We start from the raw sequence: 25,409 nt of genomic DNA on the forward strand, positions 1-25,409 counted from the left end.
GCAACTTCAATTTCTTCCTCTAGGCATAATGTACCTCATAGGTTTGCTGTGAGGCTCAAATGAGATAATGTATGTAAAATGCTTTGCAAATCTTAAAGTGCTATAAAATATTATTATCCTTTGTTTAAAACATTTTTTCATTCACAAAGAGACAATTGATAACTTTATAAGTACTTTTGAGGTAGGAGGAATGCTTTATTAATTTATTTAAAGAATATATTTTTCCTCCATGACATGTAAAGACAATTTTTGAGATTATTATTTTTTTTTTTAAGTTTTGAGTTCCAAATGTTTTCCCTCCCTCTTTCACCTCCCCCCTCCCTGAGATGGTAAGCAATTTTTTAATTAATTAATTTTATTTATTCTCAGTGTTCTACAATGACTACCATGTAACTTAGATGATTATTTTCCCCGCCCTCCCCCCTACATTTCCTGTCCCTCCCTGAGACAGCATACAATTTTGTATAGGTTCTACACATACATTCTTAGTAAATATATTTTCACTATAGTCATGCTGTGCTGAAGAATTAAAATTAGTGGGAGAAATCATCTAACAAACCAAAACGCAATACACACACACATACACACAAAAGTGATCTGCTACATTCTGCAACCGAATTCCATAGTTCTTTCTCTGGATATGGAAGGCATTTTACCTTAGAAGACCATTGGGAATTTTTTTAAGTCCTTGCATTGTAATGAAGTTCCAAGTCTACCAGAAAAAACTCTCGCACACTGTGGTCATTGCTGTGCACAAAGTTCTCCTGGTTCTGCTCCTTTCACTCAGCATCAGTTCATATAAGTCCTTCCAGGCCTCTCTGAAGTCTTCCTGTTCATCATTTCTTACGGTGCAATAGTATTCCATTACATTCATATACCATACTTTATTCAGCCATTCCTCACTTGATGGGCATCCCCTTGATTTCCAGTTTTTGACTACCACAAAGAGTGCTGCTATAAATATTTTTGTACATGTGGGACCCTTTCCCATTTTTATGATCTATTGGGGATACAGTCCTAGAAGTGATATTGTTGGGTCAAACGGTATGCATATTTTTATAGCCCTTTGGGCATAGTTGCAAATTGCTCTCCAGAATAGTTGGATCAGCTCACAGCTCCACCAACAGTGTATTAGTGTTCCAACTCTCCCACATCCTCTCCAACATTTATCATCTTCCTGTTCTGCCATGTTTGCCAATCTGATAGGTGTGATATGGTACCTCAGGGTTGTTTTGATTTGCATGTCTCTAATCAAAAGTGATTTAGAGCATTTTTTTCTTATGTCTATAGATACCTTTAATTTCTTCCTCTGAAAATTGACTGTTCATATCCTTTGATCATTTATCAATTGGGGAATGACTTGTATTTTTGTGCATTTGACTCAGTTCTCTATACATTCCAGAAATGAGGCCTTTATCACAGACACTAGCGGTAAAAATTCTTTCCCAGTTTTCTACATCCCTCCAAATTTTGATTGCATTGGGTTTGGTTATGCAAAACCTTTTCAGTTTAATGTAATCAAAATTATCCATCTTGCACTTCATAATGCTTTCTATCTCTTCTTTAGTCAAAAATTCTTCCCTTCTCCATAAATCTGAAAAATACACTATTCCTTGCTCCATCAATTTGTCCATAGTATCAATCTTTATACCTAGATTATGTACCCATTTAGACTTTGTTCTTGTGTATGGTGTCAGGCATTGGTCTATTCCTAGTTTCTGCTCACTTTTATCCTGTTTTCCCAGCAATTTTTGTTGAACAGTGAGTTCTTATCCCAGAAACTGGAGTCCTTGGGTTTATCAAACAATAGATTGCTGTATTCATTGTCTACTGTGTCTTGACTACCTAGCCTGTTCCACTTGTCTACCTTTCTGTTTCTTAGCCAGTACCAAGTGGTTTTGATAATTGCTGCTTTATAATACAATTTGAGATCTACTAGAGCTAGACCACCTTCCTTAGCATTTCTTTTCATTAGTCCCCTTGATATTCTGGACCTTTTGTTCATTCAGATGAATTTTGATACTATTTTTTCCCGAAAATAATTATCTGATAGTTTAATTGGTATGGCACCAAATAAGTAAATTAATTTAGGTAAAATTGCCATTTTTATTGTATTGGCTCAGCCTACTCACGAGCAGCTGATGTTTTTCCACTTACTTAGATCTGACTTTATTTGTGTGCGATAGTAAGCAATTTGATATAGATTATACATGTTCAATCATTTAAAACGTAATTCCATATTAGTCATGTTGTTAAAGAAGGCACAGAAGGAAGAAAACACATTAAAAAATGAAAACCCGTATGCTTCCATCTGGATTCTGACTTCATCAGTTCTTTCTCTGGAAGTGGAGGTGTATTTTGAGTCCTTTCGAATTATCTTGGATTATTGTATTACTGAGAATAGCTAAGTCATTCACAGTTGATCAGTGTACGATACCTATTGTACACTATGTACAATGATCTCCTGGTTCTGTTCACTTCACTTTGCATTAGTTCAAGTAAGTCTTTCCGAAGGTTTTTCTGAAGTCAACCTGTTTGTCATTTCTTATAGCACAATAGTATTCCAATTACATTCATATACCACAGCTTGTTCAGCCATTCTCCAATTGATGGGCATCCCTTCAATTTCTAATTCTTTGCCACCACAAAAAGAGCTGCTCTAAATATTTTTGTACTAACAGGTCCTTTTCTCTTTTTTTAAAATCTCTTTGGGTTACAGACCTAGTAGCAGTATTGCTGAATTGAAAGATACGAACAGTTTGATAGCTGTTTGGATGTAGTTTGAAATTGTCCTAGATGAGAGGGAATTGAACAAAATTGGTTTTTCTCATTTCCGAAAACAACATCCATATTCTCTCTTTACCAGAAATGGGCAATCTGAAACAGCATTTGCCATTTTCTTTGTTGAAACACTTTGTGATGGTCTTTGTTTAGGTTACAGTCCCTTTCATTAGCCTCTTTCCTTCTTAGGATTCCTGACAGCCTTTTTGTTTGTTTGTTTGTGAAGGTGACAATATTCTTGCACTTTTTGTGGGCTGGTCCAATTCAAGCTGTAGCAGTTACTGCCCTTCTCTGGCTAGAAATAGGAGTGTCCTGCCTTGCAGGAATGGTAGTCCTGCTAATCCTTCTGCCTTTACAAACCTGCTTTGGGAAACTGTTTTCCTCCTTCAGGTAAGATCACTATTGATTGCACTGAACTATGTATGTGTGATAGCATTTGTATATTATTTGATGATTTTTTTTTTTGGAGAAAAGTCCCTATGCTATTTAGTTTTTGTACTAGGCACTATCTTAAATCTCAAAGAGGATGTATTTTAATACAGTTTATTAAAATATGATTTTATATAGAAATAAGAATGTACACATTAGAATAATGGGAATTGAATTGCTTTAATTGGTTATATGTTTAGTCATGTTTCTGTAATTTACATTGTTAAATATTTTCTCTTGTTTTTGTTCGGTTACCCTCATAAGAGTAACTTCTTTTGAGGATAGGATTTGTGCATTCTGCTTATTGGCAGTTGTCCTCTGTGTTTAGTAGAGTGCCGTGTGAACAGGTGGCCTTCAGTAAGTGCTCTGATTGATTGTGACAGTGATGATGGCTCTTCTTTGTGTACACCCCAGCTTTTCAGTGTCCTTTCCTACCGCACTGAAATGGATATTCCTGATGTCATCTGACACGTATAATACGTTCTTTACAGTCTTAATTTATTTAAACAATACAGTGGCTTTTGGGGGTTCCATCTTGCACATATTAATTTAATTGCAAGAAACCCTAAAAATCTTTTCCCCATGAGCTTTTATTGTCTGTCCATACCTCCCCCATCTTTTATTTGTGCAATTGATCAAACCCAAGGATGGAACTTTACATTTATCTTTATTTAACTTATAGTAATGATACATTATTGGAATAGATCAGTTGTTCAGATTTGGCAAAGCTAGCTTAGATTTTTTATTTTTTCATTCAGTGTGTCAGCAAGTCTTTCTAGCCTTGTGTCATTTACATATTTGAATAACCCAAACCCAAGGACCAATCTGTATAGCATTCTATGTTAGATCTGTTAGTGAATTCTTTGGGTCTGGTCATCTGCTTGTATTGGGCTCCCCTTTAGACCATCAGTAGATACGAGCCATTGATGTCTTTGGCAGTTGTGTTAAGAGATTAGCAGAATGATCTTGTCCTGGATTTGGTCCATCATCTCTGCTCATTAATGGTGGCAGTGTTGGAAGTTAGGCATTGACATCCGTACGGTGGAGAGTAATTCATCTTTCTGTGTATTAGGAGCCAGACTGCTGCTTTCACAGATGTCAGAATTAGAACCATGAATGAAGTTATAACGGGAATGAGAATCATAAAAATGTATGCCTGGGAAAAGCCGTTTTCAGATCTCATTGCATATCTCAGAAAGTAAGTTGTGCGTGCTATGTGTATTACATCCTGTTAAATGACTGCATTTTCATCTTTCAGTGCTTTTTTAGTTACTCATCATATCTAATTTTAGGAGGTTTGTAGAAATTAATTCTCTTATATTCCTCAACTAGTCTTCTTTCTGCCACCCCTTCCTACTCTCCAGCTAACAGTAAAGTCAGTTGCATATTGTATGGTACCAAATTAAAGGATGTATCTCTTTCCATCTTCCAAAAGTGTAATTTTTGGGTTAAATGTCCTAAAAAAACTAAAATAAAATGAAAAATTTGATGAATTTGTAGTCAAAGCAGTAGATATAGAAAATAAATTTAGAAAATGTTAATCCAGTTAATTATGTTATGTTAATATAAGTAGTATAAGTGTCAGGTGACATTGTCATTCCTATACTAAATAACATCAGTGAAATAAAACATTGAATTGTAGAGGCCTGGATTTGAACCTCAGGTTATGTAATTCAGTCTCTTAACCTATCTCAGAACTAGACTGAACATTTTGACTGGAAATAGTGTGAACTTGTTTATTTATGTTTTAAAATTTATTTATTTATTTTTAGTTTTCAACATTCACTTCCATAGTATTTTGAGTTCCAAATTTTTTCCCTGTCTCTTCTCTCCCTCCCACCACAAGAGGGCATGTAAATTGATATAGGCTGAAGATATACATTCATATTAAATCTATTTTCACACTCAAGATGACTGGAGATGACCCAGGGTGAGGCACTTGGGGTTAAGTGACAACTCACTAGCTGTGTGACCTTGGGCAAGTCACTTAACCCCAATTGCCTCATCCTGGATCATCTCCAGTCATCCTGAGGAATATCTGGTCACTGGATTCAGATGGCTCTGGAGGAGAAGTGAGGCTGGTGACCTGCACAGCCCTCCCTCACTCAAAACAAAGTCAAGTGCAAGTCCTGTCATCATTTCTCTGATGGCATGATCTTCTTCGGCAACAAAGGACGAACACACACATTTTCACACTGGTCATGTTGTAGAGAAGAATTAGAACCAATGGGAGAAACTACTAGAAAGAAGAAAAAACCAAAAAGAAAGAGCAAATACTATGCTTGGTTCTGCATTCAGACTCCATGGTGGTTTTTCTGGATGTAGATAGCATTTTCCACCATGAGTCAAAAATTTCGTAATTGTTTTAGGCCCTTGCATTGCTGAAAGAGTGAAGTCTATCCCAGCTGGTCAATGTTCTCCTGGTTCTGCTCACTTCGTTTATCATATGTGCATCAAAGTCTTCCCAGGTTTTTCTGATTTCTGCCTGCTCATCATTTCTTAGAGCACAGTAGCATTCTATCAGATTCATATATCATAATGTGTTCACCCATTCCTCAACTAGTGGACATCTTCTCAGTTTCCAATTCTTTGTCATCACAAAAAGAACTGCTGTTTATACATGTGGGTCCTTTACATATTTGTATGATCTCTTTGGAATACAGACCTCGAACTGGTATTGCTGGATCAAAAGGTATGCCCAGTTTTATAGCCCTTTGTGCATAGGTGAGCTTGATTTTTTTAAATATTATGATAACTTTCATTTGGGAACATGATTGGTTTTCTTTGTAATTTTAGGTGGTTTATTTTATGCATTTAAGGGTTTGTAGGTTTCACCACATTGACACAGGACTCCATGACCCAAAAAGACATCTTATGTTATAAGCCTTGCCATGTTTTTCCATTTTTTAAACTACAACTCTGACAGAAAATTTTTAATTGTGGTGAGCCAAAATCTGCATCATTGGTTCTAGTTGTGCCTTTTGAAGCTTTGTTTAAAAAAAAAAAGTGAATATTTCTTCCATATAGCATCCCCATTAAATATTTGAAGACCATTATTTCAGCCCTCACTGTTTTCTTTTTTTTAACCTACCTGGTATTTTCATTTTCTTTTTTTTTAATCTACTGGTTAACTTTGAAAAAGAGATGTAGTGGAAAGAATAGTTGGCACCATGGTCCCTGGGGTTAAATCATGGCTCTCTTTGACCTTAGGCAAGTCACTTAATCTCTTCATGCTTCATTTTCTTAATCTGTAAAATGAGAAGATTGAACCAAATGACTTTCTAAGTACTTTTTCACCTCTAAATCTATGACCTTTTTATTACCTTTTTAGTCCTAAATTCTATAATTTATGAAAGTCAATTTAAAAAAATGACTTCCCCTTTCCTTGGGTATCCTTAGAGTTGGAAGAGACCTTTAGATGCCATCCAATGCAATTTCCCTCCTCATTCAGTATTTTCTTCCATTAAACTTTCCAACATGTCATTGTGTAGCTTCTACTTGAATATTTCCCATGGTGGCAACTCATTGCTTCTAATGGTAGACCACATTGTTAGTTATTAGAAGTTTTAATTCTCCAAAATTTGTTTCCTTTATGATATGCTTACCTAGTTTCAATTTAAATTATATTGTTTAGTTTTTTATTTGATCAGTTTTCATGTGAAATTTCTGTTTTGGAGGTTAAGTAGGAAGCAGTTAAACTTCTACTTCCATTTTACCCATCATCTCATGAAATTTCCTTACATATTAAGCAAATACTTATTTGATTTTATGCATAAGCTGAATGTTCACTGTTCCCTATAACTGTTTTAGCTTGGAATTTTCTACAAGTAAGGAACTATTTATTGTTTAACTGGCTTTATGTTCAGCCCACCAAAATGCTACTTTATAAAAGACACAGTGTATAATATACAATATCTTTGTATTTGAAGATGAACATCATCTTTTACATCTTTTACTCTCTCTTTCAGAAAGGAAATCTCCAAGATACTTAAAAGCTCCTACCTCAGAGGGATGAATATGGCATCCTTCTTTGTTGCAAACAAAATAATTGTGTTTGTGACTTTTGCCACATATGTACTCCTTGGAAATACTATCTCGGCCAGTCGAGTATTTGTTGCTGTGACGTTGTATGGTGCCGTGAGGCTGACTGTTACACTGTTCTTTCCATCAGCCATCGAGAGACTGTCTGAAGCCCTTATCAGCATACAAAGAATCAAGGTTTAGTGAGCAATTTGTCTTAACTTTTCTGCATTTTGGAATATACTTTTAAAGTATCATGACATATCATGACACTTCATTGACACATGATCATTGTAAATAAGGTACTTTACAAAGGCAAGCTTTCTAAATAGATGAAATGTATCCAGTTAAGTACCCAAATTAGTTTTATTTTCACCATTTTTAATGGAAATGTTTCTCAAATGAATTATACATATTTCTACACCCTTTAAACAGAGTATGTGGTATAGACTTTACCGTTACAGAAATCAATATGTTGCTCCGTACTAATGGTTAACGATGTGTACCTTGCTCATTTGTGAAGTTGGAGTTCTTGTGCCCTATATTTTATGGTTTTCCTGTCTTCTTTGATGTTTGACTGTTAGTTCTCACTTCTTGCTTATTTTTAGTCAGTCACCTTTTTCAACCCATTCCTCCCTCCAGCTGGACTTGTGATTTTCTGTTTTTGATTTGCCCTGGTCTTGGGGAAAATATCAAAGAAGAGACAAATAAACTCTGAATAAGCATCAGAACATTTCCCCTCTGAGTACTTTTATTGCTTAATTTAATCGATTCAATGCACATAAATGTTTCTTAACCATTGTGGACCTCAGTTTCTTCATGTGCAAAATAAGGATAATTAGTAGTACCTATAGTGCCTGGTAAAATGCCTTGCACAAAAAAGATACTTGAAATTGAATTTCTTGTCCTTAGTGTATCCAGCACAAGAAATTTGCATATCAATACGTATTTTAATCATTAGATGCTACCTTCAATGTATTATTTTTCAAAATATGAAGCTAACATTACAACAGATTTCTAAATTTTGATTACATTTGGACATGGAGGAATTTTCTGATGCTAGTGAAGACCTTAATATATTTTAAAATCAGATCGATATTAAAAAATAGTTCTGTACATGATTTCTCTATAGGACACCAGAAGGGAAGAGGTCTTTGTTAGTAATAAATTGCCTTTATAAAAATGTACATTTTCTGTCAGTTGTGGAGTACACTTAGAGAATATCTGTCATCATTAATGAAGTAGGTACTTCATTTTGCATAGGTTTTAGTGAGTGAACATGCAGGTAAGTGTTCATTTGAAAAGTTATATAATTCATAAACTATCGATAGAGATCCCAGCAACATCTATATTTCATGAAATTTGTTAATTCTTTGAAGATTTTTTTCTATTATTTACTCTAGAAATACAATCATAGTTTTCCTTATTTCATTTTTACATTTTGGGGTAATTTGTTTTTTTCTCCCTTTAGAAATTCTTAATACTTGATGAAATATCCCAGTCCAGCATACGATTAACAAAGGATGAAAAAGCTCTAGTCCATGTTCAAGACTTTACCAGTTATTGGGATAAGGTAATGGATACAAAGCAGAAATAAAACTTTTGAGCACTAGAATATGGATTAATTTCATATTGAGTTTTGATAATTTCCCCACAGACTTAAGGTCTAATAGCGTGAAATTGTTTGCTTAGAAATGTATTCTCAGTCTTCTCTCGCTTCTCTCCCCATAACCACCCAGCCAGATGTTTTGGTGAGTGGAAAGTGATTTTAGGACCACTTAACGCAGCCATGCTTTCTTAACTACAAAGTAGAGAAAAACTTAATAAAAAACTTTTAATTGAGTTCTAGAGCTCATAAAGATGATGGCCAGTGAGTGAGTTATTGAAGCTTTTGTATGCTACAATTTAGAGCTGGAAAGGACCTGAGAAATTATCTAGTCCAGTCCCTCATTTTATAGATGAGGAAAAAAGGAGTATTTAAGTGACTTTGAATAAGAAAGAAAGAAAAAAAAGAAAGGAAGGAAGGAAGAAATCTGGCCCATAAACCCCAAGTTAACTGAGTGTCCTCGTCACTGGATCCAGATGACTCAGAAAGGCAAAGTGAGGTTGGTGACCTTGCACAGCCCTCCCTCACTCAAAACAGTCAAGTGCAAGTCATGTCATCATTTCTCTGATGTCATGGTCTTTGAAAACAAAGGACAAACTCAGATAGATATGTATGTTTGTATGTGTGTGTATGTGTATATGCACATATAATAGATAGTCAGGGATTTGAAACTAGGTTAGCTGACCCAGGATCTATGCCACACACAGAGTCAACCAATGAGTCCAAGATTTGGGGTATTGCTCATTTTCAGACACAGGATTCTTAGTTTAAATTTAAGATTATATGGTATTTGTCCGCACCAATTCAATCAGTTATGCAAGTATTTGTTAAATAAATATACCATTGCCAGGCACGTAACTTTTATCCCATGATAGCAGGGAAACAACAACCAGATCTTCCCTGCCGTCTGTTGAATTGCATTCTATCAAGCCTGACAACATGAGCACATGTAGATATATAAAAATAACCTAAGAGGAGAAGAGCTATTAGCATATCAGGACCGTCATCATTTTCACACATGCTACTAAGTTTAGAAATTCTTAAGGGGCCATGATCTGGAACTTTAGTTTCAAATTATTAAATGTATGTGAAGAAATGAGAGTTCTAAAAGAGTACTCTGTGAATGGTATTCTAAGTTAGATCAGGAGCTTTTAACTTGTGCCAGTCTGGCAAAGTCTACGGACTGCTTTCCAGAACAATGTTTTTAAATGCATTTAGTTAAATACATATAAAGGAAACCCATTATACTGACATAGTTATGAAATTTTTTAAGAAGTTTAGAGGCCCCAGGTTTAGAAACTCAGCTATTTAGAACACTAAGCTAGGTTTTCCGTATCACAATAGACCCCTGATTTTCTTGGTATCAAGGAAAACAATATGGTTAAAGTGATTTGGCTTAAGCTTTTTCCAAGATCTTTATAACATATCAGATTTTTCTTTTGTTGACTTAGCATGTGATGTCATGCATGAATGCATTTTAGAAAATAATGCAAAGTTAGAACTAGCAGCCCTAGATAGGAACCCTAGAAGTAGTTCCCTTTTTTTTTTTTTTTTTTTTGAGAAACATGATATAGTGTTTTTCTAAATGACCTCAGGGAGTCAGTTGCTGATTGCATTATGCCACCTTTAGAGGTATTTTTGCTACTGAATGCCTGTTTATAGTGGGTTGTTTCTCATAGACAGATATTACCAATTAATACATACACTAGCTGCAATTGGGGGTCCAGGAACATAATACTTAGCATAAAAGATCGAAAGGATATCTAATACAGCCCCCTCATTTTACTGGTCAGGAAATTGAGGCTCAGAGGTCACACAAGTAGTAGATAACCAGAAGTTGAATTTGAGCTCAGGTTCTTGGACTCGGTGCTTCAAATGTATTTAGAATGCTTTATCAGATTTCTTTCATTCCTAAACCTGATTTTGTGTCTTAATATTGAAGGCAAAGTGTGAGTGCTTGTTTACCGTAATTGTTATTGGCAAGTAAGGTGCTTAGCATCGTAGAGAGTAATTATCATATAAAGAAAACTTAAGCTGATCTTTTGGTTTAAAATGAGTGTTTTAAGAGGCTGAGCTTTAAAATGTTTTGATGCTGCCATCTAGTGGAGATGGTTGAGATAGACTCCATGCAACAACTCTGCTTTATTACTATTATTATTTTTAGAAGGATCAAGTCGCACCATTTGAGAGCTTTCCTGGAACAAAGTTCTGTGGTGTAGGCATGACCAGGATTATGTAGGAAACCTTTATCTTAAGGGGTTTGATTTACTCCATGCTTTTGTTTCTTGAGGGGAGCCCAGATTGTATGTGGGGAGTTAGTAAAAGAAGAGAAGACGCTTCGAATGAATATTAAATATGCCAATGCTTAAGACACTTCATGTAACTCACATAGAAATATTATGCAAATGAATTTAGCTTTGGAAAATTTGTCCCTCAGGCTTAATGACATTTGCCTTCTTTTAATATCTTTTGAAAATATGACTTAATTTTAAGTGTAAAATTCTTATATTTTGTGCCCCTATGTCCCCAAGTTTCTTAAACAGACTGGTTGTTGATTTGAATACATTTTGGTCAACTTTAATTTCTAGGCATCAGAAATCCCAACTCTCCAAGGCGTTTCCTTTACTGTCCGGCCAAGGGAATTGTTGGCTGTGGTTGGACCTGTGGGATCTGGCAAAGTGAGTTTTAATGGATTGTGGCTGCTTGTCATAATGTTATTTTCTGTATTCCTTTGCCCTTGTTTCTTGAGCCAAAAGTCAGTTGTCCCATAGATCATTTCTGAATGATGGATCTTTCCCAGTCCCAAGCTGAATCTCTCAGGGATTCTCAGGGAAGGACTCATTTGCTGTAGCAGAATCCGGAGGAAGGCAGATGTCAGTTTAATTTATGGAAGAATTAAGGTGTCCAAAGATGGAAGTGCCTCCCCAGTTGATGAGTCCCTCTTCTCTGGAGGTTTTTATGCGGGGGAGAGGTTGAGGATATGGTAAGAATTAGACTAAATAGCCTTTAAAGTCCCTTGCAACTCTAAAATTAGCAAAGAGGCCACTTCAACCTTATTATTAGGGAAAGCTTAATATTAAGGAAAGCTTCTTTACAATTAGAGCTGTCAAAAAAGTGGAGTGGTGGTGGAGTCCCTGTTTTTTGAAGGTAGGATATAGTGACCATTCCTTTTATGTAATAGTTGTAATAGAAGGTCCCTGAGGTTTCTCCTAATCTTTAGATTCTGATACTCTACAATTCTGTTGAAGAAGCCCAGAGATTATAGGTAGCTTATTGTTTTACAAAGTTTTTTAATGTACATTTTGTGTTTTTATATTCTGTAATTTTCCTGTGTCTTTGACCCTCCCCTCTCCAGCTTTTTTAAAATTATTTTTTTTAATTGGGTATATAGAATTTTCTGGTGGGAGAACAGATTCTGCTGTCTATTATGCTTTCCTTCCATGTGTATAAAAATGAAATACACAATTTTAAAGAATAAGACAATTTTTTTAAAGAATTAGGAAACTGCCCCTTACCTTCCCCAGCAAAAACTAGCACTTGAGAAAAAAGGGACATTTTATACAATTTTCCACACCTGTAGAGCCATATCGTAAAGAAATGAGGATAGGATATATATTTACGTATCTTTCAGACAAGTTTATGCTTTGTCATTTAAAAATATTTACTTTTGATTGTTTTATGGAGTATTCTTTAAATTTATGTTGTTGCGAATTGCTTTCTTACCTCTGCTTACTTTACTTTAAATGAGTTGGTACAGATTTTTTCCATGTTTCTCTGTATTCATCACTGTTTGTTATTTCTCGTAGCACAGTAATATCCCACTACGTTCATATACCCTAGTTTGGCTAGGCATTCCCCAGCAGAGGAGCATCAACTTTGTTTCCAGGTCTTTGCTGTCACAGAAAGTGCTCAGGGAATTTCTTTTGGAAAAGTAGACCCCTGCTGTTACAGTTTCTTATGTAAGGTATAAATCCAACTTGGTAAGAGCCATATGCTTGAAAAAATTACTTAGAATTTATACATAGATTGGTCTTTAGGTAATGATGCCCTTTACCCTTGGTGGTCTCTGAAACTCTCTCACCTGCTGCCGTCAAATGGGTTTTCTCTGTCTGCTCATTGCTGCCTACAACTGCTCCCTCTGCTTTCTCCTCAGCACCCATTCTTCTTTCTCCTTCACCTGTCTGGATTTGAAACAGAAAGATGTAACTTTTTAAAATTAACTTTTATTTTTATCAATCTCTCCCTTCCATACCCCCCATTGTAAAATAAAAATCTGATTATATACACATATACGTACATATATCATATATACACATATTTTCACATATAAATTATTGATTGTATGTATGTATATTTAAAATATGGTTAGGGGCAGCTAGGTGACACAGTGGATAGAGTGCTGGCCCTGGAGTCAGGAGGACCTGAGTTCCAATCTGACCTTAGACATTCACTAGGTATATGGCCCTGGGCAAGTCATTTAACCCCATTTGCTTTAGCTCCTCATCTATGAAATGAGCTAGAGAAGGAAATGGCAAACCACTGCAGTATCTTTACCAAGAAAACCTCAAATTGGGTCACAGAGAGTCAGAAATGACTAAAACTATTCAATCAGAACCACAAAATATGTTTTATATATATATATGTGTATATATATATATATATATATATATATATATATATATATATATATATATATCTGTAAACCTATATCTGTCTGTCTTAGTTATCTGTCTGTCTGTCTGTCTATACATTGACTATGACAAAAGAATACCCCAGGTTCCTCTCTTTCAAAAGGTAAGTAGCATGTTTCATCACAAGACCTCTGGAATCTTGGTTGTTCATTAGGTGGATCAGACATCCTAAGGAAAGATGGAATTACATTATAAGGAGGAAGCCGAGGAACAGAGCTGTTCAAAGCTGTTTCTACTTCCTCTTAGATCCACGTTGTTCCCTTGATCCCTGAACCTCACCTTTCTATCCCACCCCTGAATCTACAAAGGGATTATGTTCTTGTTTTAAGGCCAGAAAAAGGAATTATGCAAGAAGTTATAGGAAATACTGATTGGAAGCAACTGATGGTAACAGTGGAAAGGAAAACAAACCAGGGTTTATTTGGGTTTGGGTTTATTTGGTCTGTTTGGGAGAAGGAAAAGGTAATTGGGAAGCAAGATCAAGATGAATATTCCTAGCAGCTGACCTCCTAAATCTTTGAACCCTAACCACAAAGTTCTGTGTTATCTATGGACCGGCTGCCTTCTCCCTTTAGGGACTTTCCCTTTCCCCACCTCAGTTTCCCACAACCTTCACCCTTTGGAGCCCTTGTTCTTGGCCATGGTCCCACCATCAGTGAATTAGAGCTCGCAGAATCCCAGCTTTTTGGGTGCCAAGAAAGGACTTCCTCACTCTGTGTTTCCTCTTCTTCCAAGGTGGCAGGCCACATTGGAACTCTTTGAGTGTTTCTCTATACAAACATTATAACAAATGATGGATTGATTGATTCTACGTTATTAGTGTATAAGGATCAATAAGATGGCCTTGACAGCCTAACCACTATGCAAAAGAGTTTCTATGGGACAACTCAATCAGTGTTGTAAATAACTGACTTAAAAATTTATGGATTATATCCTGTTTATAAGTTTGGCCTAGGCAGTATACAAGAGCATATATAGAATGTCAAGACTACACCTAAAATTATATAATCAGTCGTAGAGATTATCTAGTCCATCTTCTTCATCTTATAAGTGAGGAAACCGAGGGCAATGTATTCCATTGTAGGTTTGCCCATATTTTTAAAGCTTTAAGAAATGGAAATCCAAACTGAGAGAACATAGATTAGGGAGGGATGACGATGTGAGTACATTTTCACAAGTGTTGTTTACAAAATTACATTGCTTTACAAAATGTCCTGTGGATAGCTACAGAATTAGTAGACCTGGAACATTAAAAGTATCATTTGATTTGGTTGCAATTTGGGAAAAACACATCTGTTACATTAAGCGAAGGACTCTTGTATAGTAGCTTTATCTGCCTTAAGATATAATATGTACAATATAAGTGCACAGGATGTATTGGAGATTCTAGACAAGAATATCCAGGCAGAATTACTTTCAGCAAAAATCAGCCTTTTAATAAGTAAAGTGGTTTTACGTAGAGCCAATAATTATATTTTGAATTGTAATTCATTTTATGATATTTAAACAAGCAATGGATGACTTTGTCAATCAAGTTTTGTTCCATATTGCCATTTTAAAATGTTCATCTTACCGGTTTTTCACCAGTAAAAAAAAATAAACATTGAAACATTGGCACTGTGCTCAGTCTGGAAAAGTAGCGTAAATGAACAAGCTAAGTTAATATTGCCCAATAATTTATATACACTCATTCTTCTATTATGATTGCTATATGACTTAGTTAAATTTTTTTTCAGTCTTCTCTTTTAAGTGCTGTGCTTGGTGAACTGCCGAAGTATAAGGGATTGGTCAACGTGAAAGGAACGATTGCCTATGTTTCTCAGCAACCCTGGGTGTTTCCAGGAACTGTCCGAAGTAACATTTTATTTGGGAAAAACTATGAAAAGGAAAAATATGACAAAGTAATAAAGGCGTGTGCCCTAAGGAAGGTAAGCTGATTATTCATTTGGGATTGCTTGAAACCAATTTGTACTGTTTTTTAAAATGTTTTTTATTCTCTTTTATTTTTCTATCACCATTGAATCCCCCTTTTCTCCCTTACTTTCTTATCCAAAGAACCATCCCTTGCAAGAAAGATTAAGAGAGGAAGAGAGGGGGAAACACCTAAGCAAAACTGAAAATACCTGTAATATTCCATACCCAGTCTCCCACCTCTGCAAAGGAGAGAGGTCTATTTTATCTTTTTGAATGACTCTATTTGGTTCATTTTAATTTATGAGGTTGAAAGGATCATTTTTTAAACAAATTTTTTTTCAAATTACATGCAAAAACAATTTTCAACATTCATTTTTTAAAAATTTTGAGTTCAGAATTTTTTTCCTCCTTTCTTCCTCTCTCCCCTCCTTGATAAGGCAAGTAATTTGATGCAGATTATACGTATGTAGTCTTACAAAACATATTTCTGCAGTAGCCCTGTTGTGAAAGATACATAAAGTAAAACTTTAACGTAAAAGCTCTGATCTGTATTCAGCCTCTGTCAATTCTTTCTTTGGGAATGAATAGCTTTTTTCATCATAAGTCTTTCAGAATTATCTTGGATCCTTGTATTGCTAACAACAGCTAAATCGTTCATAATTGATCATTGAAAGGACCATCTTAAAAGTCACAAACAAATATCTGTATTTGCATTAATTAAGGCAGGCGGGGTCATGAAAACTCACTTTAAAAAAAATTCTGTAATACTGCTGAAGTTCACTAGAGGGAGGTTTTGTGTTTCTAGAGGTTAGATGAAGTTTAATAGCAAAGGGTGTTTTGTGTTGCAATAAAATTTTAACAAAATTAATGATTTAACAAAATGAATGACAATCAAAGTACCATGAAAATAATATTGCAGAATTAGAAATTAGCTTATTGTGACCCGTTTCTTTGGATTAACAATTTTACATATTGTGTTTTTGTGGATTTAAAATTCAGTGAATAATAGTGCTAAAGGGCTCTTTCCTTTGGGTCTGGACAATGCAGTCTGGACATCCTGCTGTGCTTTTGTGCTCTCTGTGGAAAGGACTGGGCCTGAATTTCAAAGGTATGGTACAGAGGATGTTAAGCTAGCTTTGTGAAGAAACAGTTATTCTGTTTGCCTGGTGACTTTTGAGTATTGTAGAGAGTATCTGTTGAGTAGCATTTTATGACACTAAGGAGGTGAAGAGAGGCTATGTAAAGTACTTCTTATTAAGTTCTCCTTGACTTTTGTCTTTTGTTTAGTACAAAGTTTACTTTGATATTTTTTTCTGCTTAAATAATTAGTATATTTTATAGAAAGAGAGGAAATAATAAACAACACAGAATATTGAAGATGAATGAAATAGAGTAACATTATAAAGAATGAATTTTTAAAATCAATAATTAATAGGTTGCTTTTACAGAAGAGAAATGCAACTCTGTTCTCTCTACTAAAATCATTATGCAAAAAGAATATTGAAACAGATGGCCCTGGGGCCATTATGTTACAGTAAAAACATTTTTGCATCATAATTTCTGTCCCAATAATAGTAGTTACCCGCTTTGATATAATGCTTCAAGATCTATAAAGGACTTTTACGTGTTGCCTCTTCTGGTTCTTGCAGTAGTTGCTATTACGTTTTTTCTAGATGATGGAGCTGAGGGGATAATAAAATCTGTGATTTACAGCTTGAGGACATTAGAACATTTTATGGGGCAGGATGGCTGAAAGGGAGAAGAAATCAAATGGAAGGGGAACAGTTGGGGACTGACACATTTTCCTATTTTCAAGTCTTAAATCTAAGCCCTTCTGACTTTAAAGATAAGCTACTTTTTATAACAAAACAGTGGCTTTCATTGAAATAAAAATTACAGTTACAGCTTTTATATAGTGCTTTAAGCGTTGCACGGTACTTTACAAATATCTCATTTGATCGTCATAATAACACTGGGAGGTATGGACTATTATTATCACCATTTTGCAAATAAAGAAACTGAGGCAGACAGGTTAAGTTTCTTGCCCAGGATCCTACAGCTAGTAGGTGTCTGAAGTAGGATTTGAATTCATTTGTCCGTTTTGCCACCTAGCTGCCTATGTAACACATGACTAGCCTCCCTAGGTCATCATCCTTACTTCATCCTACTTTTGAACAAGCTCCTGCTTGTGGCTTGTGACCAGGGTGCGTTCATGTACTCTTTGGGTGGATCTGCATCAACCACTGCTTAAATTCATTACTCCACTGTCCTTATTTATTTTCTTCCTGAGGCCTCAGCCTATGCTCCATTCAGAAAATGTTCTTAATAGATGACAACAGTAATGATTTTTAGTTCATTTGTTTGGCTTTAAAATTCAAGAAATACTTGGAATTTTAACCTTCCAGACAGTCTAGACTTGTGGATTCCCTTTGTTTCCAAGCCTTTAAAACGAAATTTCCCCTGCCTTTTTTGTAATAATCTGCATGGGACATTTTTTATAATTTCCAGAATCAGAAGTGATGTAGGGGAGCCGAGGCAGACTAAAATCTATAAAATTAGTGCTTTTCGTTATATTTTTAGCTTTCATTAGGATTTGGACACATCCTGATTTGTTTTAGGGCCTGGGATCCAATTACTATCATTCACTAATTTCAAATGAAAGTTCAGTATTTAATTGTACTAGAGGACAGTGTTCTAGTACCCACAGTGACATTTCATTTTGAACTCACAAAGCCGTCAAGTCAACTACGTTTATTAAGCACTCAGGGTACAGTAAAGGAGAGAAGACAGTCCCTGTCCTCAAGGAGCTTAGAATCCAATGCCATTGATTGCCATGGTGCCGACCTCCTTTTTAATTTAGGAAGATCGCCAGATCACAGTACGATACTGATTAGTAGACAGTAATCACAGGGAAACCAATTATTTTGCTTTAAAAGTGTGGACATTTTCATTTTAAAATTTATTTTTACTCTATGAAATAAAAAAAAGTATTTCCTTAACACAGTGTAATAAAAAAGATAATTGCACATGAAACTGGAAATCAATTATGTACAATTTACTGTTCCTTTTAAAGACATAATAAAATTATCATGTAAATTTCTTTTTCCCCCCTTTTTCCCTCCCTCAGCTCTAGATATGGCTACCATTAGACACAAATATATACGTATATATATATATATATATATATATATATATAGATATATATATATATGTATATATATATATAGATATATATACATATATATCTATATATATGTAATAGGTATACATATATAGATATATATAGATATATGTGTATGTAAAATTATCCTGTACATACTTCTGTTTATCAGTTCTTTCTCTGGTTGCAGGTAGCATCTTTTTTCATATGTCCTTTATGGTTAATTTTATATTTATTAGAGTTAAAAGAACTTATTCTTAAAATAATATTGCTATTACCATATATACGGTGTTCCCTTGGTTCTGCTTATTTCATCTTTCATTATTTCATGTAATCTTTTCATGTTTTTCTAAGATCATTGGGCCATCATTTCTTATAGCACAGTAGTATTCCATCATAATCATAATACCACGACTTATTCAGACATTCCCTTATTGATGGGTATCTCTGCAGTTTCCACTTCTTTGCTACCACAAGGAGAGCTGCTGTAAACATTTTAGAACATACAGGTGTCCATAGCTGTGTATTTTCAAAACACGTTTCTTCCACTCTTCTCTAACCAACATCACACATATATATTCACAAAACACAACTCACATTTTACTTTCTATTTTCCACTTCTACAATTTACAAACCAAGAGTAGTGTGAACAGTACTGTGAGTGAATTAGTATTATGAGTTCTTATGTGACTTCTCTAGAGTCTCCTTTGCTTCTCTCGTTATTCAAAATAACACATTTATTCTAGTACTATTTTAAGAAGTCTTAAAAGCCTGGATTTCCCTGATATTCTTATTTTTTATTTATTTGGTGAAAACTAGTGCTAAAAATGATGATTAAAAACCTGACTTTAGCTACATCTTCCACTAAGCAGTATCAGCTAAGGACACCTCTTTATTTATTATTAAGTGTCATTAGAAGTTCTGAATGCACTTCAGAAGTCAATATTATAAACACAACTAATTTTGAGTACATCCAAATACATAAATGAATTCTAGTATGTAAGAGTGTCCTGGTATTACTTGAATTTTTGAGTTGAGAGATTTATATGACTTGGTAACATTAGCCCATGCTGAAATTACTCATGTTCTTATGAGAGATGAAAGCACCACGTTATCTTATATTTAATCTGTGTATAATATTTCATCCCTAAGCACTTTTAAAAGATTTATAGGTAATACATATTCAGAAATCTAGTCTTGATATATATATTCCTGTTTTTACTCTTTTTCCACATAATACTTGAATTTGAAAACACCTCTGGAGACCCCACAGGTACAGTGTTACTTCCCACATGGACGATATTCCTGCCAAATCTGACATTTTTCTTTTCTCAGTGCCTCAGAAAATTATACAATAGTCATAGTTGTATCTTTTATTTTTTCTTCTGTGAATCAGAGATGACTATGCCATTCCCCCCTCCTGATTTTTGTGGGTAATAGCAAATAAAACTGATCATAAAGCACTCTGGCAATATAAAAGACTAGGAGATAATAAGTTAGATAGGGAAGCAGTTCATTCATGGCTTGGTGTTTGAAATAGAAGGACGAGAAGTAGTAAATTTCCACTTTTTTTCATATTATCTCTGTTTCAGATATATTTGCAGTTAACCATTGGAATCTCCATCTACTGACATAGGTTGCTTCTTGGTAAATCATGAGAAAAGCAGGGGAAATAGTCAGGATTGGGATTCAGATCCTGACTGTGCTGCTGTGTGTCCTTGGCCCAGTTTGCCTTAGTTTCCTCAACTGTAAAATAAGGAAAATAGTCGCATTTGCTTTACAGGGTTTTTGTGAGGATCAATACAGTGTCTAATCCCTAGTAAGCACTATATAAATGCTTATTCCCTTCTCCTTCCCTAAATGTATAATTCTTTTCTTTTCTTTTTCATAGGATTTGCAGCTTTTGGAAGATGGAGACCTAACTGTGATAGGTGATCGGGGCGCTACACTAAGTGGAGGACAGAAGGCTAGAATAAATCTAGCAAGGTGAATGATACTTGAGCAGTTTTTCTTTGGCTCCCAGCTATGATTTCAGCACTGTAGGAGACTCTGAATGAAGAAACTTCTGTCAGTGGAAATAGGCACATATTCTCCAATTTAAGTTTTTTAAGACTGGGATTGTGAGAGATGAAGGGTCACATGTCTTGTGTATCAGAGAAGGAATTTAAACCCATTTCTTCTTGATGCTGTGGCAAGCTTTCTTTACCCAGTACCACATTTTCTTTCTTGTGCTGTTACTTCAGCTATGGTTCTGGCTTTATTTCTTGGAATAGGGATTATAGGTGATACATTATCATAGAAAGAGGAGCAGACAAGGAGCCAGGGAATTCGAGTAATAGTTTCATTTGATTTCAGGTCTTAGACAAGTCATTTCAACTCTCTGGGCCTCAGTTTGTTTTTCTGTAGATGAAAGGTTGAACTAGAACTTGTTCCCAGATCTTAAAATACTTTGATTTTATGAATATTATAAATACTTTTTAATTGTTGCCATGAATTAGGCAAAAGGCAATCATGTTTATGTTGTTGAGTGTGATATCTCTTGATTCTTTTAGAGCTGTGTATCAAGATGCAGATATATATCTCCTTGATGATCCTCTTAGTGCAGTGGATGCAGAGGTTGGAAGGCACTTGTTTGACTAGTAAGTTTTTGTTTTGAAAATATTTTGTATTAGATTCCAGTGATTTTCTAAGAGTAAATTTGGGTAACATTCTGTTTAATGTGATTGCATTTAAAAAAGGAAAACACATGCCTTTGTTTTAGGAGATCTATAGGATGATGATATGATGGCAAATAATGATTTGTTTCCTCTTTATTTTAAGCTGGAAAAGGTATAACTTAGGGGGCAAATAGATTCTACGTTTAGGTGTCATTCTGACCTAACTTAAGTTAGTTGTGGCCTAACATACGACACATCACTTATTTTTTCATCTCTTTACCATTTAAGAAAATGATAACCTAAATTTCTTATTGTCTCAGGAAGGGAGAAGGGAGGGAGATAGGGAGAGAATACAGAACTCAATTTTTTCAAATAAGTGTTAAAAATTGTCTTTACATATAATTCAGGGAAAAATAAAATGTTATTTTAAAAAACGAGAAAGTGATAGCCAAGGAAAATCAGTAGACTTCAGGAGTAAAATAATGAATTTGTTCCACTTCAGCTTTTAACTGGAATGAGGATAAATTACTAAAATGATAATTTTTTTCCATTTATCCTTGTAACTGGAGCAAGAGTAAGTTATGAAAACATGCTATGATACCACCAATACTCTTCCAACTAAATGCTATCCCATCTCTCTCCTTCCCTTCATTGCTTAACAATTTGAAAACTTCTTAATGCCTGAGATGGTCATTTCTTCATTACTACCTTCCGTTCTCCTCCTTCAACTACTTGCAGTCTGACTTTTCTACCTGTCACTCTTCTGAAGCAGCTACTTCAGAGGGCACCAGTGCCTTGCTGACCACCAAACTGTGGCCATTTCTCAGTCTCCATCCTGCTTGACATCTTTGGAACAATTGGTATTGTTAAGTTTCCCCTTCTTCTGGAAACTATCTTCCCTTGGTTTTAGAAAGACTGTCCATGCTGCCTCTCCTATCCTTTTAACTTCTTTTAACACTATCTTTTTTACTGTCTCCTTAAACTCTTCCTGATCTGTTAATTTTTGGTATTTTACAAGGTTCTTCCCTTAAATTGGCTTTTTTCCTCCTCTTATATTTATTTCCATAACAGTCTTACTCATTCTTCTATCTTCACCAACTATTTCCGTATGTGTGACTCCAGTCCTGCCTTAGTAACTACCTTTCGAATACCTTTACTTGTATCAGTCATTGGTATCTTAAACTTGTTATGTTCAAACCAGAATCCTTCATCAACTTTTATTAATCCATCCCTGTTTCTGACTTCCTTTTACCATGAAGAGTCTTGCCATGTTCTCAGTGATTCAGATTTGTAACCTCATATTCATTTTTGAGTTTTCCCTCCTTTAAATAGCTAATCAGTCACAAAGTCTTTTCAGTTCTTCCTCCATAAATTCCCTTGCAAGAGCCCACACCTTATGATAGTCAGCAGTGGCTTTGCATTCAGGTCCCACAGCCTTGCTTTTTTTAACCTGAGGAGTTCACTTAATCACTCAATGCTCCAGGTATCTCTGTAAGACTATAAATTAGATGGGAGTGTCCGTCTGTAATACTAGAGAGAGATCTTTTCCAGGAGTTGTCTAAATTCATGACATCACAGATCCCCCCAAACAACCTCAGTATCTCCTGCATCTGTCCCCTTTTCTTTATTCAGATGGCCACCTCCATGGCCCTCATCCCTTGCTTGACTGGCCTACTAAAATAATCCTTTAATTGTTCATCTCATTTCTAGACTCCCCCTGCCCTATAGTCCTCACATAACTTCCAAAATAGTCTTCCTGAAGCATGGGTCTGATCATATCACTCCTTAGCTCAAAAATCTTCAGTGGCTACCTATTAACTCTAAAATAAAACATAATACAATTTCATCAGCTTGGCATTTAAAGTCCTCCTGACTTTCCCAGAATTTATTCCATGTTAATAATTAATTGAGAGCATTTACTTAGTAATTTAAGATTTGCCTAGTGCTTTTAATGTATTACCTCATTTGATATGATTTACCCCCTTTGTGTGCTTTGCAATCCAAACCGAATTAAGAGTTGTTCTCCGAATTGGATTGCCTTCTCTCATCTCCTTTTATTTGCAGAGGTCATCGCTCCTTCCTTTCTTCTTGTTTCCTCTTATTCCTTCAAGATTCAGATCAAGAGTCATCTCTGCTTTGAAACCTTTCCTAGTATCCCTGTTGTTCATCCTTTCCCTTTTTGCATTTACTTATTTACATAAATGATGTATCCCCTCAGTAAAATGCAAGCACTTTGAAGGCAGGGGCATGGTTTATCTTTGTGTCTCCAGTGCTTGGTACTTTAATTTTAATTAAACTTTAGGAACTCATTGTAAAGACAATACATGTATGATATGAAAACAGTTATAACAACCATTTTTTGATAAGTTCCAAAATCACTAGCCCATAAGTGCTAAAGAACAAAGAGGTATCACTGTGAGATGCCGAGATCTGGGAACCAAGCAAAAGGTTTTGTGCAGGACAGACTGGTACAATGGCAAAGACAGGCCATTTAAAGGAGGGAAAGTCATGTGAAACAAAAGAGGGGGGCAGTAACTGGCAAGGTTGTAAAATGACTGTGAGTTTTTCTAGAAAGAAGGATGTGTTTGTACACACACACACACACACACACACACACACACACACACACACAGAGTCTATTTTAGGAACTGGCATCAGGTCAAGAAGACCTGTGTTCAAATTTTATATTTAACACATACTTGTTATGTGAAGAAAAGATGTTGTCTTGTGTTGACATGTGTTGTTTGTATGTGTACTAGAGACGTTTTATGAATAAGACCTGTACAGATATACATCAGTGTGAGAAATTGAATTTATAGTACTAAAGAATGCTATAATATACAATGCTATAGTAATACTCCATATACTATACATTATACTATAATATGTGGTACAATATACAAACATATACATACTATAATATCTATTATATATCATATGTACTATAATAATGCTATATATACTATGTACAGTAAGGCTATGTATACCATAATACTAAAGAAGACATAGAAAGTTAAATGACTTGTTCAAGGTTCACTCACCTAGTCTGTGTCAGCTGCAGGACTTGAGCCCAGGTCTGGCTGGCTCTGACTCCAGTTCTCTGTCCTCTCTGCTGTGGCTTCCTGGATTAGATTGGTCCTGTGATTTTATTGGTATAGGAAATTCATGTTGAGAAAATTCCTACTACCAAAATTGATAAGTTGCTCTTCCAGTTTTTGGTCCTAGGGAGACAGTGAAATATGGTGGATAGAAGACTGATCTTAGACGCAGGAATCCTGGGTTCTAGTCCTGTCTCATATAGACTGTGTGACTCTGGTCAAGTCTTAACACTGTTCAATGCCCCAGGCAGATGCTTAAGAATATATTAAATTTAATAATGAATTGCACATCGAGGCCAGGTGGCGGAGGGCCTCAGATGCAAAGAGGAAACCATTAATGATTTTATGTAGCCAAGTGATAAAGTAAAAGTTCCTTGAGATTTAGAGAGAGAGCACTGCAAACCTTGGACTTTAATCAGAGTGAGTAACCTGTGGCTTCAAGGCCACATGTGGCCTTCTAGGTCCTTGGCTGAAGCCTTTTGACTGAGTCCAAGTTTTACAGAACAAATTCTTTTATTAAGGATTATTATCTAAGGCTTAGATCATAAGGAACGGACCTCATTCCACAGTGTGACTGGCTAAGAACAAATTTATTACTGCAATCAGGAAAACAACTCAAATTGCCTGACCTACATACATACATAGAAATGTATGTATGGGTCTGAAAGATCAATCTTGGATCCAAGGCAGGCACCTTAATGGCTTAGTGTTATCATGCCCTTCCAAAAGCCTTTTCTGTATATCTATGAATAGACAGGGTATTTATAAAGTTCTTGAGCAACTTTAAGCTTTAATAACTTTAGATATACACTTGATAAAAATAAGCATGTTCCAGCTCTTGTTTGCTAATCAAAACCACATTCTTTGTAGGAACTTAGGACTGAGATCATGAATGTAATTTGTAAAATCGCTCAACAGCAACTGGAGAATGGTTTCAGTGATTTAGAAAATTGGATTGAACAATGTATCATAAAAGATGGTGGTTTTGTTGTCATTCAGAAATGTTTTGTTTTAAAGATGAAACAGATTTGCTTTCGCTTGTCATTAGCTGCC

The 25,409-nt window shown here is 35.3% G+C and overlaps 1 protein-coding gene across 4 annotated transcripts in view; it reads left to right on the plus strand.

Annotated features, from left to right (window-relative positions):
- The window catches only part of ABCC4 (ATP binding cassette subfamily C member 4 (PEL blood group)), a 274,791-nt gene that overhangs the window by 82,630 nt on the left and 166,752 nt on the right, over window positions 1-25,409 (plus strand). For all 4 annotated transcript variants that reach the window (XM_072622112.1, XM_072622110.1, XM_072622113.1 and 1 more), the window contains exons 6-13: window positions 3,008-3,171; window positions 4,283-4,408; window positions 7,179-7,428; window positions 8,702-8,803; window positions 11,425-11,514; window positions 15,264-15,455; window positions 20,493-20,587; window positions 21,154-21,240. In XM_072622112.1, coding sequence (XP_072478213.1) covers window positions 3,008-3,171; window positions 4,283-4,408; window positions 7,179-7,428; window positions 8,702-8,803; window positions 11,425-11,514; window positions 15,264-15,455; window positions 20,493-20,587; window positions 21,154-21,240 — 1,106 coding nt within the window. The remainder of the gene's footprint in view (window positions 1-3,007; window positions 3,172-4,282; window positions 4,409-7,178; window positions 7,429-8,701; window positions 8,804-11,424; window positions 11,515-15,263; window positions 15,456-20,492; window positions 20,588-21,153; window positions 21,241-25,409) is intronic.

Source organism: Notamacropus eugenii, chromosome 6 (genome assembly GCF_028372415.1).
Source record: "Notamacropus eugenii isolate mMacEug1 chromosome 6, mMacEug1.pri_v2, whole genome shotgun sequence".
NCBI classification, from domain to species: Eukaryota; Metazoa; Chordata; class Mammalia; order Diprotodontia; family Macropodidae; genus Notamacropus; species Notamacropus eugenii.